Genomic DNA, 20448 nt, shown 5'->3' with positions numbered 1-20448 from the left:
GAGAAGCTGAGGTTCGGTAGTACCATAGACTCTCTCACATTTGCAAAAGGCGTAAGAAAAACCACACTGCAAGGCTCATTTACATCAATTGTGTGATCAGAGCAATGTGATGTAGATAATGTTTTAGTAGTGTTTGTTTTTTTTCTTTCTGTCGTTTGCTTTCCTGGAAAAAAAAATGGGAAGAGGCTTTTAATGCATATCTCTTGACATTGTTTCCGTGAGAATTCATACGATTACACAAGAGTATAACAAATACAAGGCAGAAATCAGAACCCATTTAGCATGGTTCCAAGCTCACTGTCCTTTGTATAAAACAACTGACTTACCAACAGTATTAGGAATTTTATAGTGTGATAAAGCTTTTTGCAGTGCTGAGATGTTGTGTGTTGGGCTAACGTTTCCAGTAAAATTTACAGAGTTTTCATAATTTTGTTTTTTTATACTATGTGACAGCTTAGCCAAAATCCTCATTTGGTCCACTGAAGATTTACTGCCAAGTAACCATGCATTTGCAACCTGAATCATGTGGAGTCCTGTGCAATTAATTATTAGAATCCTCCTTCACAGACATAAGAATGTTGTCTACAGTCTTTTTGGTTCAAAACCCAACACACACACACGCACACACAGAAATGAAGGAGCAAAAAGAACAGATAAAAAGCTTCCAGCACACAATGTTAACCTAATACATGTATCAAGTATAGCTCAACTGACAGTGCAAAGTTTAGTTAAGAGATTTCAAAAGGAAAAAGATCGAACAATCTGCAAGAATGTAAACTGGTCATTTCATAATGTCTACTGTACATATAGCATCAGCAGATTAGTATCTGCCGATGAGTAATACTCCCATATTACCTTCAGTGTTCTCTGAGTGTCCATAAGACAGTGTTGGAGCTCTCGCAGGTAACTCCGTTAGATTGGATGTTTCTGTATCTCTGCCCTCTTTATGCACACTTTTTCTTATACTTTTTATTAGTCAATATAATCCCACTTTGCTCAGATTTGAAGATGCCCTATTTATTAATCACTACAGCAACCCAGTGTAGGGAGCTCAATTTATCTACTCGTGTACTGTAATTTACAGGCATCTCTTGTAATGTTTATCACTGTTATCTGAGTGCCTGAGTGCATACATAAGATATCACTGAAGGAGTGGAAACAACACCTTAATACTTTTTTTGTTTCAACTTTAGCAAAAGAAAAACAAAATAAATAAATCTAACATTTGCTGTTACTACAGGAGTTAAAAAAAAAAAAAAAAAAAAAAAAAAAAGCCAAACTATTTTGGATTTTAAAAAAATCCAGAATCCAAACCCAGCCATCTTTGGAGACCGTTTTACAAACTTCTGGATCCCACAGAAATCATATCTTTGTGAAGAAAGGGAGGGAGGAGGGAAGGAATCCTTTTTCTAGCATCACAGAAGAGACTTGCATCTGGCACTAAAACAGGGTCACGGCTTTTAGTTGTTACAGAAAGCAACTTCATGCTAAAAGTTTTCATCTTTTTTTTAAATGTATTTTTATGAATAGGGAAAAAGAAACCCTGCTAACATCTACTTTTACATACCTAAAATTGCAACACCAAAGGGTGCAAGAGACACAGATACTGTGAATAAAGTAGAATATTCAAGTATATGAAGAGGGCGTCTCACAAATGGCCACAGAGAAATATATATCTATAATACTGTATCAAACAGATGGAAAGGATGTGAAACTGATGGTGACTACACAGATCTAGCCGCTTAACCAACTTCCTAATCAGATACAAGTCTATTGGGGTGGAAGTGCTTGCTTTCAAAGCTTTTTTACATCACTTCCCCAAGCATGATTCAATGTTTTCAACTAATAGCTTTAGTTATTAGTTAAATAATCTATTGGCTTTATCAGCTATACACCGACATAATTATCCAGGTCCAAAAAAATGTTAATAACTTAATTCAACTTTTGTTCTACTCATTTATACAAAATATCACTTTTTTTTTTTTTTTTATTAATTAAACTTGAATTTCTCTATATGCCCCTTCCTTCTGGTAAGCAGACTCTTAATCTAACCTGTAATAACTTACAACGGGCAGTTTCTCATTTTTTTTTCCCCATCTATCAACAGAACAGTGAAATGAGCAGCTTGGGATATTAACAAGGCTCTTCAGAAAGAGGTGGATGGCCTTCAGGCACATGAAAGGTAAAAATGCATTTTATTGTAGTACGGTACTCCATGCAAGACAGAGCAGAGCAACAATAATTGTCCAATGTAACATACTGCAGTTGTATACCCATATAAAGCCAGTGTCTTCCTGTTGTAAATGGAGATCAGGCCAATTTCTGCATCTATTAATATTTATCTGTTTGTTTGTTTTTTAACTGTATGGTAACTACAAGTCTTGGGATGTGACTTAGTTTTAGACATGGTAAAAATGAATGTAACACCTGCTCTGAGCCCATTCCTGCCAAGAGCTCATGCCTAAATATTATTACTTCATACAACGCAAAATGAGCAGATTCATAAGCCCTGCTTGGCGAGGGCTGCCGTGACATCTTCAGCGAGGGTAGCAAGCTGCGGTGATTCAAGCAGGTTGATGCTTCCAGAGGATGAGACATTGCTGAGTCTGCGTGGAGAAGCCACGCTGGACCTGCCTGGTGACTGCGTGATGATCTCAGCGCCGTGATCGACACGGGCTTTAGCGTGCTCTCTGAAGTTGAGTTTCTGGCTGTCAATCTGTTGCAGGAAAGCAGAGTTTAACACACAAAACGTTTAACAAATTTTCTCATCATACATCTTTGCCTCTCCTCTTTTTTTTTTTTTAACAGCTCTTACAAGGACTGAAGCTTCTTTAGTTCCTAGAAGGATTGAAACTGAAGTTTTTCTCTTTTTTTTTTTTTTTTACACATATATTACATCCTCTCTTCATATTTCTGTCTCTGATGGATGCCTGAACAAGCAGGAGCACAGTTCCTAGCTGTATGAAATTAGTAGGCATTTTATGTGATTTGTTTCTGAAATCTGTATTTTCAAATGCTTGTGGCAATGTCTTACGTTCAAGATGTTTTCCTCCTGTTTCACAAAGCAGTCCCAATCCTCTAGGATAGCCACACTACAAACTTACTGTATCTTGCCTATGCCTCGCAATGGTTCCAAACAAGGTTGTTTTTAGATGGAAAGCCAGGGCACAAACCACAGGAGGTTCCTCTACAAGGTTCACATTAATCTTAGTTGGGGATGTGAGCCTGCTCATTCCAAATTCCACAGGGAGCAAGTGGTACGTGAACGGGTTTGATGCAGAACGAAATGATATTTCCTACTCAACTCAGAGCCATCACTGAATTCACAGCTCTATAAATTCACAGAAGAATTTGGGCTGAAGGCACACTGGTAGCATTTCCCTGAGGGCCGTCCCCTTACCTTGACGTTACCACCTCCAGGTACGTGGTGAGCATTTTCAAGTGAGCCAACTTTAGCCTGAGCTTTCTCTTTGAAATCCAGTTTCACACTCTCAATTTTCACACGTCCACCTCCTACACAAGAAAAGGAAATAAAGAGCAGAATAGCTCAGGAGAAGGTCTGACACAATGAACATTCAGATTACTTCCCTTTTAGTTGAGTTCTAATGATTTTAGAGATGCGCAGAATAACATGCTGCGTGTTCAGTAAAATACAAAACCTTTAACACACATATTCAAACTGTAAGCATGTGCTACAGTCTGCTTGATTTAAGAAGACATTTAAATACTTTGCTGACTTCAGCATGCATATTGGTGTTTTATCAAACTGACTTTTTGTACAAGCAGCATCCTTCCGTACAACCTTTTACCTCATCTCTAAACAAGGTGGCTCCACACATCTATGTCTGTACACATTTAAGGAACTAAGAATAGTGTTTCTATCACCCAAGTATATTTACTTTCTCTAGAACTATAAAAGAGGATTCTATCTTCCATGACTTCCCCTTCACATACAAGTCTTTCCTTTGTCCCAGATCCCAGAAACTGTAGGAAGTTCTACCGATACCTGGCTTGTGGTGAATGTTCTTGAGCGAACCACACTTGGAAGTCACATGACTCAAGTCAATCTTCTTCGTTACAATCTGTACCTGTTAAAAGCACACACACAGAAATTACAAGAGTAATTTCTTAATAAATAAATAAAAAGACAAGCCTTGCAGAGGAAGAGCCCAAGCCTCCAGAAACCACTGGAAAAGGAGAGACGGTTAGTTGACCATGCCACAAATGAGGAAATGCTGGATTAATATAGCAAGCTTCCTTTCCGCCTAGCGAAAATGATGGAGCTGGGTTAAGCTTTTTCTATTAGGAAAATGAAGAGGAGGATGAAGCAGATCAGTTTGAGGGTTCTTTCTGAAATGTTCCTGAGCCTCCCTAAAGGGTGGATGCTCCAAACCCCTGTTTGGTTCTGTTTTTGAACGTGCATCCTGGCAAGCAGGAATATTTCCATAACTGTTTTTTTCTTGGCCACCTGTTTCACATTTTTTGCCATCTAAACATGATAGGCACTTTTAGCTCAATCCGCTACAGAGAGGCTGGTGAATCTACAAACGCAACTCCTGCAGCTGCGCCTCAGCTGGTGCACGGTCACCAGTGGCAGCAGCACTGCACTGCTCAGCCAGGCAGCAGCACAGGCACCCTCCATCCCTTCTGTGTTGCCATGGCTGCGCTGAGCCCAGCTCGGGAACAGCTACAGCCACAATCCTGCTTTGCCCCTAGCAGGAAGCCGCAGCCCTTCCAGACCTGGCCAAGCAATGCACACAGAAGCTCCAAGCTGACTGCAATGCCTCTGCTTTTCTTACGTCGCCAGCAGTGACTTAAGCCAGCAATGGTGGCTGTAGTGAATCTGGTTACTTCCCACTGCAGAGGACCTGATGTGTGCATGCCGCAAATTCATCTGAGGACCAATCGTTTCCACCAGGTGCATCACATCCTTATGCTATTCCAGTATGTCTGCTGGACCCAACTGGTGTGTGATCAAACCCTGAGCAACCTCAGCTGTTTGTACCAGAATAACGCTGTGGCATTAGCACACGTACACCAGCTGATCACACCCTCTCTCTGAACTTTCTTTATCCTTATTTTCTTTGTATCTTTTTTCTCTCTGAAGAACGTAGACAATTGAGAAGGTTAGCTGAGGATGCCCAGCTGTGAGCTGGAGTCTCTTTCTGGAAATGATTTTCTCGGGCCACTCCCAAGAAAAGCACTAAACCATTCTGGCTCACCCTCTACTGTTAGTATCCCTGGATGTTTATAGAGATGACCTGTCTTTCTCATTTTCTTTTCCTGACCAAGTCCTGGAAATGTGTTGTGCTCCATGAAGAACGATCAGAAGACCACAACTGCATACACAGGGCTCACACAACTACTAGACCAAAGTCACGTGTGAGTTATTAGCAAGAAGGAAAAGAGTGCTCAGAAAAAGGGAGATAGAGGGAGTTGGCTGCGCAAGGTGGGTCATCGCAGTGGAGATGCCTGCTTACAGGGTGTCTGTGCTACTTACATTTCCTCCCCCTGCAGAATGTTTGATGTTATCTCTGGAACCACACCGGGACTGAATATCGCTAAAATCGATCTTCTTGTTTAAAATCCTAACCTAAAAGGAATCGAAGGTAACTTACTACATAAAATACAGACACTCCATCGGGGTGCAGGACAAGGGAGCCAGAGTAATTTTGTCTCCTGCTGTGATTCCTTCTGTACTGAAGTGTGTGTGAGAAAGTCAGTCAGACCAATCTGTACACTTAGTATGTTACAACACAAATAAACACAGTACGTTGCTCTTTTTCTACTTCATGAACTGGTGGTGAAATGCAAAGAGGGATGCTTCAATACTGGGAAATATGAGAGGCAGCTTTTCTCCGAAAAGCTCTAAGAACTCCTTAGTTTCTCAGATGAGAGTTCTTGGAAAGCCTGTACTAGACTCTTTAAAGCAATGGCCAGTGTTTCTGCTGAACTGGCCACAAGGAGAAGATGGAAACCCTCTGCTCAGTTCAGCACTCCAGCCTTTCATGCAGCAATCTGTGATCCAGCCAGCTCAGACAACAGTTGAAATCCTGAGGTATTTCACCCCTCCTGCAACATAGCTTTAACAGGGGCTACATTCATATAACAGACTGCTGATCGCAGGGTGTCCTTTTAAAGGTGACTGACAGCTCTTGACAAATAGATTAAACTGCAGTCAGAGCTCAGTGCCTCTCTATTTAGGCAGTAAAAAGGTACAGTGCAGAGGTGGCCTGTTGCTTCATCTCTCAACTCCAGAAACACCAAGCAGCTGCACACCAGCTGAAGTGCTCAGTGGGAGGAAGGAAGAACCCTGTGCAGTTTGTGCTTCCTGGTGTCAGTTCCCCAAACTGTCCCAGACTTTCTGTTAAATCTGAAACAAATTACTAATTTCCTCTGTGCCTCACCTCCCTGAACTAGGAAAAGCCAATCTGACCACCTTACCAGAATATCAGATTTTGCAGCTGTTGGCCCTTGCAGCAAGAATACTGCCACACTCAGATACCAAGAAGAAATTTTTAGGGGGCACTCCGTAGCTAATGCAAAGGATTTCTTCATGGCAAGCTGTTTTGTGGGTCCCCTTCATTACACATAAAGTAATTACTGTATCAGTCAAACCACTGGAATGGTAAGTGCTTTCTTGCTTAATTTGGTAAAGATCTGTGGTGATGGCATGCTCAGCAATAAGGGTGATGGGAGCACTAGAAAACACAACTAGTGGGTCACCTTCATCCCCTTAGAAGGGCATCTTTGCTAGGCAAGCTGATAGTTCTGTCTTTCTCCTGTCTGCTTAATCCATGAAAGTAAACCAATGTACACTGAAAAATGAAAGGAAATGCCTTTGGAGTTTTAGGTTTGTACTTTATCTCAATATACTATATGTTTAAAAAAATGTACCCCAGTACTATACAAGACAGGTGTCACATCAGTTACTGAAACACACATCAGATGTGCGGTCAGATCTGGTTCCCAGAGAGCTTCAGGCCAGACAGGACTGGGCAAAACAGAAAGCCTCCCTAGCACTTTCTGAGCACATCTATCTCAGCGATGGGTCAGCAGCACCTCTCAGCAATGGCCACAGGGATGCACTTGCTCTGAAAAATGCTGACTTTGGTCATGGCAAGACCTCACTGCTGTGGACGGGGGCCTGTAGCTTAAAAGGGAAGCCAAAGCAAGGCGGTAAATTGAGAGAGTGCCTTTGACAAAGTGCCTAAAGTTTGATTTGCACCCAAATATCTGACAAGTTATGAGTGTCATGAACCGAGCTAGCAGGTATGTAAAGGAACAATCAACACAACTATCCTCTCTATGGATGAAATGTGCTTCTGTGTAGCAGGATCAACAGGAACTCTATCATTTATGTCCTGTGCTGAAGGCTGAAGTGAGACGAGTGATGCAGACGTGCTGTGCAGCTCACCTGGCACAGGTGGAAAGTACACTGACCCAGGTTTTCCCTAATTACTCTTTCTCCCTTTCCCGGAATACATCAGTATCCCTGTCCATGTTTAAGTCCTCAATAACTAAGCATTCTATGAACTAACAAAGCCTTGTTTCCTGCGGATTAATGCCTTATACCATTTAATCCATTAATTTGTATTTTTAAGCAAGGCCTACTCTCTCCTGCCAGTAATACCCACCTAGCTTTCTCCCAGGTGGGTTAGTCTACGCAAATAGGAGCCAATGTCTCTGACTGCGGAGCAGGGACTGAGCTATCACTGCTGTTTCCCCAGTAACAGCGCTGAGCCTCTGTTTAGAATCTAATCAATAACTACCATCCCATCTTGGAGGGACAGCAGGTGTTTCTAACCTCTGCTCCCCTGTCAGCACTGGTTGAAATTGGCCAACAAGTTACAAATGAATTGAGGATAGCTAAGACTGCCAGCCAGACAGCGTGACTCCATGATCTTTGTTTCCTTTGGTAAATCAGACTGTAAACATCAGAGGGAAATTACCAGAGAGGGACAGGCACCATTTAGGCTACAGAGAATCTCTGGCTTTCAAACAAAAAGGATAAACAAGCCGAACTATTTGAAGCTGGAATTCAGAAGGAAATGTGTAGCTATCAAAGCAGGGAGGCTCTGAAACTGCTTCTCAAGGGAACGGAGCTACAAAAAGAAAATGGTAAACTTTTATAATGGTGCTTGAAAGGAATTAAATGATGCATTTGCCTGTGATAGAGACAGTACAAATACCATGACTCACCAGGAAGGCCTCCATGTTCCCAAATGTGTATGGACATCTTGTGTGGGGGTGGAGGTGTGGTAGGAATGCATGTATATGAACTTTCATTCTATATTCTAATATGTGTGCACAGTAAATGAAAGATCAAGCCTGCTCATGCTCTCATTCAGGAAAGGGAACACTGTAGTAATCTGTGTTAGAAAATTGAGTGCTTTCTCTTCACACTCCCTAAACATCCCAATAGGCTAATCTCCTTACAGACTCCCTCATAACACTTGTATGGACACGCCAGTCTGAGATGTGTAAACTCAATTCTACCAAACCGATGCTGGGTTGCCAAGACATGCTGCACAGGCTCTAGGAAGGTAGTATTCTGGTTTGTCATTTCTCATATCCAGGTAAAGCAAAACCACAGTGGAAAACTTAAGCCTTACAGACAATGCTGAGTTATTCCATAAAACCACACTGCCCAACAATCAGTCTGGTTTCTGTCTGAAGTCCTGGCAGAGTGGCAGACCTTCCCCTGCTCTATCTTCTGATGACACTTCCACAGTGGTCCGTGAGCAAAGCCCAGGGCAGATAGCGCTGTCTAGCACACAGCGTAGCCTTACAGACACCAACTGCTTCTAGACAGTCCCCAGAAGGAATTGGCCACTGTGCTCCAGTGCCTTCTATGCTGTTTGAATGTTGTCCAACAAAGTATCAGGAGATAAGAGGCATTTATGGATTGCTGCGAGGAAAACACGTGTTGAAGGTATTTTTCACGGAATTCATTTAGATGTGGCATATACTGACCTCTACTCATAAGGGTGAACACTTCTAGTGGCCTGGCAGGTAATTTCAACAGGAAGCAGCTGTGGTCTGGTCTGCCCTACACCAGAAAGGATGTTTCTGGGTGAAGCTGGGTGACATGAGAAGCAACAGGCTGGTAATACCTGGGCATCACCCAGTGGTATATGTGGCTCCCTATCGCTGTTCACAGAAAGTGAACTATGATTTCAAAGTATCTATGTATAGAAGTCTCCTCTCAGGGACCTGGAACAGGCCCTCCTCTGGCAGTACTGTACCTCTGTATTCATGGCGAGCAGAAATTTGTACAAGTACTGAATAGAAGGCAGAGAAACGCAAGAAAGAATTTAGTTTAGCTGTGCCCCGCTGCATCCGTGACTGAAAACAGTTTCTGAAAGGGAAAGAATTAAGGTTCATTGCTGCCTATCATCATTCAGTTCAGCTTCCACAAGAACAGGAAAAGCCCCTTCCTAACAAATCAGTGTCTGGGCAGATGATCCATCAGCCACTTTTCTCCTGTGGCTCACTACAATGGTGCACACCAAAATGAGGATTCTCAAAGAACAAAAACTGAGAAGCTGATGAAATTACAGGCTCTGCATGTATTTTTTTCAAGAAGCTGATGATTAATGTTCTCCCTGCCATGAAATCATGGCCTTTGAGAAGTTCTACCACAAACACTAAGCCTAAAGCATTAAAAAAAAAAACTCTACCGTGGCTCCACTTGTCACTTGAACATGCTGTGAGGCTGTGATATTGGGAAAAGCTCCCAGACTCCTAACAACTTAACAAAGATGACAGGTTCCTCCTACTTACCACAGCATCACAGTAATTTGACACAGACACATCCCAGGAACTAGACGTTATTTCAGTGTTTGCCCTGCTGGTTAACAAAGGGACTGAATGAAACAAGAATTGGTTGGGCACAGAAGTGAGGTTAAGGTTAAAACCTGATTAGAATCAAGAAATAGTTCTCAGTGCTTCAAAGTCTATATGCTGCCAAGGACAGATTATACTACAGATTTCATGCTCCTGGCAGAGGCTACAGGTAGAGTAAAGGAAAGGGGAAGGGTATTTCTGTGACCAATTAAAGCCCCTGAAGAGGAGGACTGTGCCTCAAAGGTTCTACATCTACAAACAGAACCTGAGATCATATTTGCACTCCTGGCATTACTAGATACACACACCAAGGGAAAAGCCAGCCTACATGCTAGTGAGATTCAAAATAAAGGACTGTACTGCACACACAGCATGGACAAAATGATGTACCATCTTCATCTCATTCTTAGCAAAGGGTGACGAAGAAGTTATGTTAACTCCTGACCTTTGAAAACATAGCCAGAGGCAGACATCAGCCATATAATATTTTGGTCTGAAGAGATAAACTATAAAACAATTAAAAATTTAAAATGCATACTTCCAATGAGAAATGTCAGTAAAATAGAAGAGATGCCAAGCAATCAACCATGTCTTTAGTACTTGCACAAAATACCAGTGGCTGATTGATGTCTGTCTGTGAAGAACTTAGAAGCTTCAATCTACCTATTTGCAGATCACAGCATATATCTAATTAATAATTAGATCTAGGAATGTCCCTAATTGTAAAGGGAAGAAAAGCCATCATCAGCACAACACAAGGGCAAAAAATATTTTCTGAGTGCATCTTTCTCAACTACTAAAATTTAAATTGTGCCCATTGATTAATATCACATACATGTTGCTAATTGTCCCAAGCACACAGATTTGCTTTAGATGTTGTTTTCATAGTTATCACACAGAAAAAAACCAACATTTCTCTCTCATAAATTAACAACTGATACAGAAACTGGAATTTTCTCTTTAAATCTAACACCTAGCAAGGCAGGCCTCGGTCTGGTTGCATGACTGTGATGCAGGAACACTGAGATGTTTTGCATAACTGTGCTGGGGAACAAGGCAAATGGACAGTTTTCCATGCTGAAGAGCTTACAGTCAAGGGACAAAAAGGCTTCTTAACTGAGCGTTCAAGAAAGCAAGATTGGAGACAGATAAAATATAACAACTGTTCTGTAATCATACTACTCACTAAATCTGGGCAAATGATGAACCGGATGGCAAAAGAAACTGATTCAGGTACGCCAAGTAAAAAAAATCCTGGGAGCAAAATTAATTCAGCTAAAACCCAGGATCCCATAGATTGCTGCTTCAGTACTGCCCTAACTGGAAAAAAAAAAAGAAAAAAAGAAAAACCAAGCCACAAACAAACCCACAGCAAAACAGATTTTTCTGAAACCAGAGAGTTCAGTCCTTAATTTTTAGAAGGAACAGTTGCTAATAATTGAAGGGATGCTAATAACTTCAAAAATGAAGTAACAAGCCATCAAGCATCAAAGTTTGCAAATCAGTTCCACAGCCTTAAGGAATCATTTTTGAGTTGCAATGCCTGAGTTTTCTTTACTCCAGCATAATGGAGAAAATTACGTTGTTCAGTTCAAGTTGAAAAAAACACCCTGTGTTTATGTCTTCATGGAAGTCAATTTTCCCAAAGCTGACCAGATTTGTCCCCCAGCATCTCTTTTCCAAATCCAAAGTTTCCAGATAAAAAACAAGGTTTTTATCCTTTCCTTTTCTGTTCCTTCCCATCTAGCAAAATGAATTCTTTTTTCACTTTACCGTGCAAGAGAGAACACTATGGTATGACTAAACAGCTTGAATCCAGACTGTGTACTGCCTGAACATTTTTCCAATAAGAACCACCTTCTCCATTTTGTTGCCAAAATCTAGACAACTCAGAGCTCTGCTGAAAATGCTGGCCATGCTGAACTTGCCAATGGAATGACTCAGGCTGTTAGAGAAATCTGTGTCCTGGTACCTTCAATCTACTCCAGAAAATAGTACAAATACTCCCTTTAATCTCTCTAAAAACATTTAAGGAGCAATTCATTCTCCAACAGGGCTGAGGTATTTCATTTTAATATGTCATCCTACTCCCTACAAGGTGCCTGGCTGTTAGTGTAGTTAGTGATAATTTAGACCTTATTTATTGCATTCCAGTCTGTACAACTCCGTGTGCTTTTATGGAGCTCTGCTGATTGACAACTACTCAAAGTTCTCATTCATAGTTTCAATTTTATATATACCTCTCAGAATTAAGTTAAAAGAAATCTAAGTTGGCTCTCTCCTTGGTTGCTAGCTTGTAATGCTTTATAAATACGCTGCCTGGTCCATAATGAAGAGTTAATTGCACTTTTGTATGCTGCTGTGTACAAACAGCACTCATAGATATAATTTCAAGATGACAGAAAGTCTGAACAGAAAAGCAAAACCAAAGTCTTGGCATGTGAAACACATTTCCAGCCCTTCCCCCAGTTCTCCCCATGCCTCCCTTGGGCTGTCTGAGAAATAACAGATGCAAATGGGTTGCTTTTGAAAGCACAGTGTTTCCTCCTCAGCTGATGCAGTGCTAAAATCCATCTGAAGCCCAGCAGACATACCCATGAGCAAGTTGACTCCGAGCTTTGCCAAGAATGATAACATTTCACCATACTTTACTACAAAGAGAAAACCAGATAACGATCTCCTGGCTGCAACACCAAATGGAGAAACCCTCATTTCTCCAGACTACAGAATAGCAATTGAACATATCTCAAGCCATCTATTCCTATTAGGAACACAATGCAGAGCGGTGTTTGCTTGTTTCTCCCACTAGAAATGTGCTCTTTGCTTTTTCTTTTTTTTTTCTTTTCTGTAAGGTGGAGTAATATCTCTCCTTTCCTTTCTTTCTGTGGTTGGCAAATCAAAGCTGAATTCAAGTCAAACTGCTAGCTGATGAGTTTTTGATGAAATTCCAGGCTGAAGCACTGCATTTCGTGATTTATATAGCGTTCAAACCTCCCCTGCTACTTCAGTTCTGCACCTCAGCCTCTGGTGGTTTCACAGTGCGGCTGCTTTCTCTAGGACAGCTGTGAGCTAAGAAAAGACCTTGTGCTAGGTTAAGATATGCCTCTGGTAAAAGCATAGTCTGTCTCCAAATGACACTGCTGGGTTGCATATCTGTATTTCTTTAGTGATTTGCATGTCATGTTTATGTGCTTAACTTGCTCAGATGTATGTTGGCTTTTTGTCTGCTAGTTTTTCCTGTGGTTACTGCTATCAGCACTTTCAGTTCAGGTTATAAAAACTGAGCAGCTTTCTGTTTGTTCCATGTATCATCACTAAAAGCAGATAGTAGATAACAGCTCATTTTAGCCAGCGCACTATTTGCCACCAGACATTAAAAGAAGGGAGAAGACAGAAGGAAATTAAATTAGCTTTTATACGTTCCTCAAACAGACCCTATAAAATTCAATTGCACATACTGGCAAAGAATTAATCCTGAAACCACTTGTCTAGACTGAACGATGGCATAAAGGGAGACATAAAGTAAAAAGTCATCGGCTCTCCATTTGCCCAGTTCAGTGGCCTGAGACCAGAGGGAATTAAAAAATTCTTTCATTTCTGTGACAGTGTGTCTGCAGGCAGGAGATTTCACCTGTGATCCCCCAAAATGTGAAGTACCAAAACCTGGGACATTCTTCACTATCCAGAAAAGACTGTACAACTCCACAGAACTGCTAAGCTGTCCAGGCATGGTGTTTACAATTAAATACAGTTCACTTGGTTCTTTAGTCTTGTACTGCTCTTGTGGTCCACAGAGACTAGAAGAAAGGAGGTCAGGCAAACATGGTTGTGGTTTTGAGCCCCCATGTCCAGCAGCTGAACTTGCTGCAAAGCATACGAATCCAGAAGCACTACCTGAAGATGTCCTCCAGACCCCTCTGCAGCTTGACTATCTGCTATGCAGCATGTCAGGTGGGCGTTGGACTTCCATGCAAAATAACTACACAGACACTTAGCAAAATCAAGGCAACCAATGCAGAGGCATGATCTCTGGACTTTATCTAAGTAAACTGCTACTGTCCAAATCCCAGAAGACATTGAATGTGTTGACTTACTGATGAAAACAGGATCCACGCTTAAAGGATACCTTACTGTTTAATATATGAGCCTGCTTTTTTCTCTGGAAGACCTGCAGTAAACGCAGTATAGCAATTTTCCTTTTTAATTCAGTTTCTTTATTGTTTTGGATGCAGCATTAGGCAACCTAACTGTTGTGTATCTTCCACAATGTATTCCAAAACTCAGAAATTTACAGAAGTATCTGATCTGGGAATACTGTGCAACCCAGCTTTTTAGAATGTCTTATCTTCTGGACAGCTGAATGGGGGAGCGTGTTTATCACACTTGTCCTGTCCCTGCAGGTAGCTGAGAGGTGGACCTGCCCAGAAAGCACCCAGATTGCCAGTGCTGTAACTCAGAAGTCTCAGGGAAGTAAGAGAGCTGGGGACACAGGCTGTTTTTGTGGTGGGGTTGTGCCCTCAATCGATATAAAATGAACAAGAACTTTTTACAAAAAGTTTATCAACAAAATTGTTTACAGCCATAAGGGTGAGTTTTCTGCATTTTTTAGCCTAAGTTTTGATAGGTTATATTATTTTTCCTCCTTCTCATTCAGCCTCTTTGTTTCTAAATGAAATCGGATTTCTTTTAGGTTGTAAATGGGTTTACAGCCATTTAAACATTAATAAAATGGACTGCTTCGTCCTGTAAGCTAGAACAAATGTTCTTCCAAGCAGAAAGCCTGTTTTCTTGAACAGAATTTTGTGTTTTAATGCCACGCACGATACCAATTCTGCACTGCCTGAAAATGAGAGAAGGCTAATCTAGCTGTGCCCATCGCTCTGTTTGGCAGATACTCTTCAGGAGAAGGCATAAAAATCATAACATAGGAAAATTTATGGTATTCTCTGTCTCTTCAGTCTCCAAAAGCTCCTGCTCACCTGAAAAGTCTACGTCTTCACTGTCCTTTTCAACATTCAGTAAGTTCTGTCTCTAGTAACAAGGATTTTGTTATCATACACATTATCAGTCTTCAGCTGACAGCAATCTTTATGATCATGTGCTTCAGGGGGTAACAACTATGCAAGGTATGAAACATTCTCTCATTTTTCAACTTTCAATTGCATCAAAACATCTCTGAATTCATATGCTTTCAGACAGCAAGAACAGAAAATGCTGATTTACCTTCTTATGCATTCATCTTTTCTTCATGTACATGCCTTCTCCAGCTTATGTGAGACCTGAGCCTGCTTATTCCAACCCTGAAGTAGTTGGAATGAACAGTTAAGTTGTGCCCTCCCATCATCTTTAATTTGGGGTGGATTTACCAGGTTGGAGGCTGCAATTCATTTACATCATTCAACACAGTGCTTAAGTCATGCAAAATGACACAGGGAAAGGTCATGGTGCTGTGCAATCCTGCTAAAATCTGTCTAGGTTGAATTTGAACTTGCCTGAATTAAAGCTAACTTCCTTAATTTTCTGGTGCTGTTGAAGACTAAGGAAGCAAAAACTGGTGAGGGTCATACTGAAATGTATCTGTGACACAGAGTGCAAGCTCTTGTTGGAAACTTCTCCCCTGATCTCAGTGAGGTACTGTTCCAGTTTTGTGGAGATGATTTTCTGAATACAGTCCGGATCACTGCAATTTAACATCACTTTAGCAACCAACGTAGAAGGCAGTGACAAGAGAAGTAGCATTTGAAAGGAAACTTAAAATGGCTCCTGCCCCATACCAACCCAAAAGGTGAGATTAAATCACATATAGATGAAAACACAGACTGAAATCCTTACCTGCCCCCCTTTAGGCTGGTATTTGATGTTATCTGTTGATCCAATTTTGGACCTGACATTCTTGAGGTCAGGTAGAGGCTGGTTAATAACTCGCAGCTGCTTTGGAGTTGCTGGAGACTTAGGAGGAGTGCGAATTATGGCAACTTTTTTCTCAGTAGGTACCAGTATGGCAGATTTGGGGGTTCCAGGAGTATGTGGGGTTCTGGAGTAGCTGGGTGTCCCTGGAGTGCCTGGTGTACGGGAAGAATAGCTTGGTGGTGTCCCTGGAGTAATGGCAGTGGAGCCAGGAGTAGTGGGAGTAGAAGTTCCACTTTTTCCTGTTCTGCTACGAATTGGTTCTGATCCTACATGCAAGAAAAAAAACATCATTTCAACCTAGAAATACAAGCTCTTCTTCCTTCCATGCTTCCCAAGACTACAACCCTGTCTGCCACACAAGACAGAGCTCTGAGACGGCTGTCAGCTGGAGCTGTAAACAGCAGACTGGTGTCTGTCTCTGCATCTCCTTTGCTAATCAACCCTGCTGGAGTTACTTTGACACGTGTGGCTGGTCTGATAAATCACCCACACAATGACTGAGCTCTCCACGTTGCAATACAGATGTGCTGCCCACAGAGCCTATGCTTCCTGCAGAGCTCATTATAAAAGGCACAATATCAACACACCAATTTCCCTCTTAGGAAAAGAACTGAAGCACCATCTGAATCCAACCTTCAGGGCTTGATCGGACAGTCTGACTCATCAGTAGGAATGCTGTCATCAGTTTCAATAGATTTGAGGTTAAACTAGGGTCGTGAAAAGTCTGTAATCTTGAAACTCTAGGCTCTGAATGCCTGGCTGCTTCTGTTCACATACGACTTGTGGTAGTCTAGCCTCTTCAACTCTATCCTAGGCAAGTACTCAGCTGATGAACAAGTAATAGCTCTGTTGTGTGGACAGGCAGATGTCCCTCATGTTCGATTGCTATTTTTCAGTAGTGAAGTGAAAAAGCAAATTGATTAAAAATCACGGTCTAGCAACATCTGCATGCAAGTTAATAAATAAATGAATACCGTAACATTTTTTAGCAGCTTCATTCCCCTTTTAATGGCGTTACTTGTCCTTTCCATTGAGGGCAAGAATTAGTAGTGGGACTGCACTTTCTGCTGCCACCTTTACATGTAACTCTCAGGGGCAAATGAACAGAAGCTGAGACATCTTCACAAGCTGCTTAAAGCAAGGCTTTCCTAAGACTACCAAGGAAGAGAAAGATCAAACCAACCCCCAAAGCCCAGGAACCCCAACACTGAATGGGTACATATGTGTTTCACCTTTAAAATGATCAGAAATTACCAATCAAGTAGGCCTCCCTAGAGAAGTGAGACTCATCAAAATTGCATTAGATTCATTAAACACTCTGTTTGTTTATTTAGTGTTGATGGAGCAAATCCAATGCACTGCTGCTCCTAGTGTCCAGGAAAAACTCTTTGCAGTGTGTGACTCATCTGATAGATCAAACATACTCCACTTTCACTTCCAGTTTCCCTGAATGGTTTCTTTCTTTTCCCAACCAATCCTAACTAGATAGTCTTAATGAGATGGAAAGGAAATTCTTCTTTTTTCCAGCTCTGCAGCTTTGGTATTTTGTTTTTCATTCTTCAGCACTCCAACCACATTGGCAAATACCAGATAACCTCTTGCTCCTCGTCAGCAAAATGAGCTGCTGTGCCAGGCAGAGGTCACTCTTCATACAGAGGGCCTCTGTTTTAGGGCATCACTCAAGAATTTCAAAGGACTTTTTTTTTTTTTTTTTAATTGAATTTAATGATCCATTTCCTTAGGCTCTCTTATAAAGGGAAGAAATTGATTTCTAAAGCCAGATGAATGCCTACCGAAAAGCAGGAAATCACATCCAGTTTATGAGGCGTACACTAAAAGCAAATCCAGGGAAAAGTTTTGGGAATATTTGGTACTTATTTTTTTGCCTTGGAGTTTCTTTCAGACTGTGAATTGATAGAATGAGTCCTCACAAAAAGACCTTGCTATTTTACTATCCCAATTTCCCCCAGTGAGTCACTCTACTATCTGACTTCTCATCTCATTTGAGGGTGCTTTTGCCCCAGGACTAGAGTAGAACACAGGAAGATCACCGCTACGAAACAACAAATTAATTATCCTAACTATTAGATTCACTTTTCCAAGATTTCTTAGAATATTTTGTATTGCCTTCTTTAAGTGGCAGACATCCACAGCAGCAGGAAAGGGCTAATATGCAAGAAAAAAAAACACCAAAAACATACGGGTGGTCCGTCGTACTGAAGAAGAGAGGGATGTTGTGAGGGAGAGAGAGTTCTCCTCCCTGTCTCGATCTCCTGATACAGCTCTTCGAGGAGGAAGGATGGAGGAAGGTCTTGGTAAAGAGGAACGCTTTTCAGGACTCTTGCTTACTCCATCCTAATAGCAGCAAAATAAGAAAGGAAGGTTTAGTTTTCAAAACATCACGCTCTGGATTGTAATCTCTCTCAACCTATACACAAAGGGGAAGGCTCATCCTACTGATACAGTTTAAGGACACAGGAAGCTGTGAGGATCTAGCCACTTCCCATGCTCTGATTAGCTCCTTGGTGCTTCTTTACTGCATGAAAACACTCATAGGAGGGGGCTGCCCCTGGTGCCCAAGGTGGACAGAACTTTGTTCTTGGGGAGAGAGCTCCCTCCAAGTTCCCCAAATGTGGTAGCTTGCCAATCTCACTGTAGCTACTTCAAGATAAACCCTCCCTCTGCAGCAGACAAAGCTTTCTCTTCCTATGGATTTGAATAAGCATGTATCAGTGGCTGATTTTACTCCTACTGAAATTAAACCTATATTTCTCAGTGACTGCAGAGGATGCTAGTGGAGTACTGGATTGTGAACTAATTCCCCTGAAGCCATCATAGATAGCATTTTCAACAACACAAAAGCTTCTGAGCTACTTAAGACAGACGCAGATACTCCTAGATCTAAACATGGACAGGTTCCTTGTCTGGTTGTTAATGAGGAATTGACTTGGTTGGTGTATTGTTTTAGTACAAATCAGAAGTAGAAGAACACTTCTGCTGTTCAGGTGTCAAATTTTCATGGGAATTCACCTGCAATGTAACTGCAATACAGATGCACCGCACACCACATTATTAGGTGATGTATGATTTGATGATGATTAAATGTAACGATGGTCCCAAACAGTATGAGACACACTATGCATGGTGAAAACAGCTTTTACACAACATAACAGTCACCAACTCAGCATCAGATAGATTTGCAGTGCAAGTGAAAAGTAAACATGGGGAAGCTAGAATGAACTGCAACTTCTTCAGCATGGTCCCACGTACAAAGAATTTGGCTTCTGCCCTTGTTAAAGGTGATAAGAACGGCACCCTCCTCCATGGGGACTGAATTCGTTTTCAGAAAGTATTAACTGGTCGAAAATTCCTTTTTTAAAACTTTTCCTGCAGGATAAATGAGTACTACTGTTTTTGCCACTTACCCATGTGCAAAATGGGCATAACTTCTTAGCAGTCAAGGAAATAACATCCATAACCAACAGAAAGAAGGTATGACCTGCTAATTATTTATTTTGCTTACGTTTCCTCTGGAGACGTTGCTTTGTACGTATCCACTTTGTAGCACAAATCTTGTAGGCTGGTAATCAATTCTCCTGCCACTGGATGTAATTAATTCCAGGTAAACTTCACAGATAATTACTCAGACGCAATGGGGAGAGAATGTAATCCACATAATTTACCTACACATCTCCAAGCTCACTCTCTCTACCAACTCTGCTACCTTACCTTAGCATCTGATTTTGAGTAGGACAAGCAGTCTCTTGGGCCTGCTGAGGAGGGCCGTACATAATAACTGTCTGTATCGAGAAAAGTGGCCCTTTTAGTAGTTAGTGAGCAAGCTGAGCTGGGTCTTGGAGGAAGCAATGACTTTGCTCTAGACTTTGAGGCAGGAATCTTTGACAAAGAAGCAGTCTAGTCACAAGAAAACAAAAGAAAACACAACATGAAGCTGGACAAAAGAAAAACACATGCAACATGGACCAAAATAAAATGCCAAGCAATGAATTAATTATTTTCCTGTGTCTAGTAACGGTGATTATGCAGTTCTGACAGGCAGAGTTTTAGATCTCTGTTGTTCCACTGAAACCATCTGTGTCTGGAGAGATTTACTGATTCTAGAGGGTGCCTTTTTGTGCAAATGCTATTTTTTCCATGTGTTATTAAACAAGAACTTGTACCAGGCATGGCACTTAGCTGGTACAACTGCTGGCTTCGTTAGAAACAAGTGCAAAACTACAGGCACACCATGATGCCCTGGCCTTTTAAAAGTAACTTGTGCATTTGTAATATAGCCCTCCAGGCTACACTCGAGTAAAACGGTGGGAATCTTGAAAATACACCAGTATTCCCAAGATGTCAGAAGGATCTAACAGCAGTGCTTCTTATGCCACTGCATACACACAAAGATCCTGAATGTAAAACTGTATTGACAGTGTGGAGTTCTGGGATGATGAAAGTTTTCTGTGCTTGGAAGGCTGACAAGATGCGTCATCATGATCAGATACTGCTCTAATTCTTAATAATGCTAATATTCCATTGAAAGAACAATTAGACATCAACAGAGTAGACAGCAAATTCTCTGTCGATGCTTAGGAGCATCCAGCTGCTCCACCAAAAGAAACTCCCTTGAAAGAGAATAGGGCTATTTGTCCAGGCAACACTTTGCTTTCTTCTGTAACTGATACT

The 20448-nt window shown here is 41.4% G+C and overlaps 1 protein-coding gene across 33 annotated transcripts in view; it reads right to left on the bottom strand.

Moving 5' to 3' along the window:
* Window positions 1–1255: 1255 nt before the first annotated feature.
* The window catches only part of MAP2 (microtubule associated protein 2), a 112207-nt gene continuing 93014 nt past the window's right edge, over window positions 1256–20448 (bottom strand). For 18 of the 33 annotated variants that reach the window (XM_052676162.1, XM_052676163.1, XM_052676164.1 and 15 more), the window contains 5 exons: window positions 17961–18114; window positions 15682–16025; window positions 4007–4088; window positions 3401–3513; window positions 1256–2716 (listed from right to left, as the gene is read on the bottom strand). In XM_052676162.1, coding sequence (XP_052532122.1) covers window positions 2501–2716; window positions 3401–3513; window positions 4007–4088; window positions 15682–16025; window positions 17961–18114 — 909 coding nt within the window. In that variant the 3' untranslated portion in view covers window positions 1256–2500. Of the gene's footprint in view, window positions 2717–3400; window positions 3514–4006; window positions 4089–5500; window positions 5594–15681; window positions 16026–17960; window positions 18115–20448 lie in introns of all 33 variants that reach the window. The other 15 variants (XM_052676159.1, XM_052676158.1, XM_052676152.1 and 12 more) reach the window with 1 other exon arrangement.

This window comes from Tympanuchus pallidicinctus, unplaced genomic scaffold (genome assembly GCF_026119805.1).
Source record: "Tympanuchus pallidicinctus isolate F22 unplaced genomic scaffold, pur_lepc_1.0 scaffold15, whole genome shotgun sequence".
In the NCBI taxonomy this organism is placed as follows: Eukaryota; Metazoa; Chordata; class Aves; order Galliformes; family Phasianidae; genus Tympanuchus; species Tympanuchus pallidicinctus.
The sequence above is the reverse complement of the archived record's forward strand: the minus strand, read 5'-3'. Positions and strand labels throughout refer to the sequence as shown.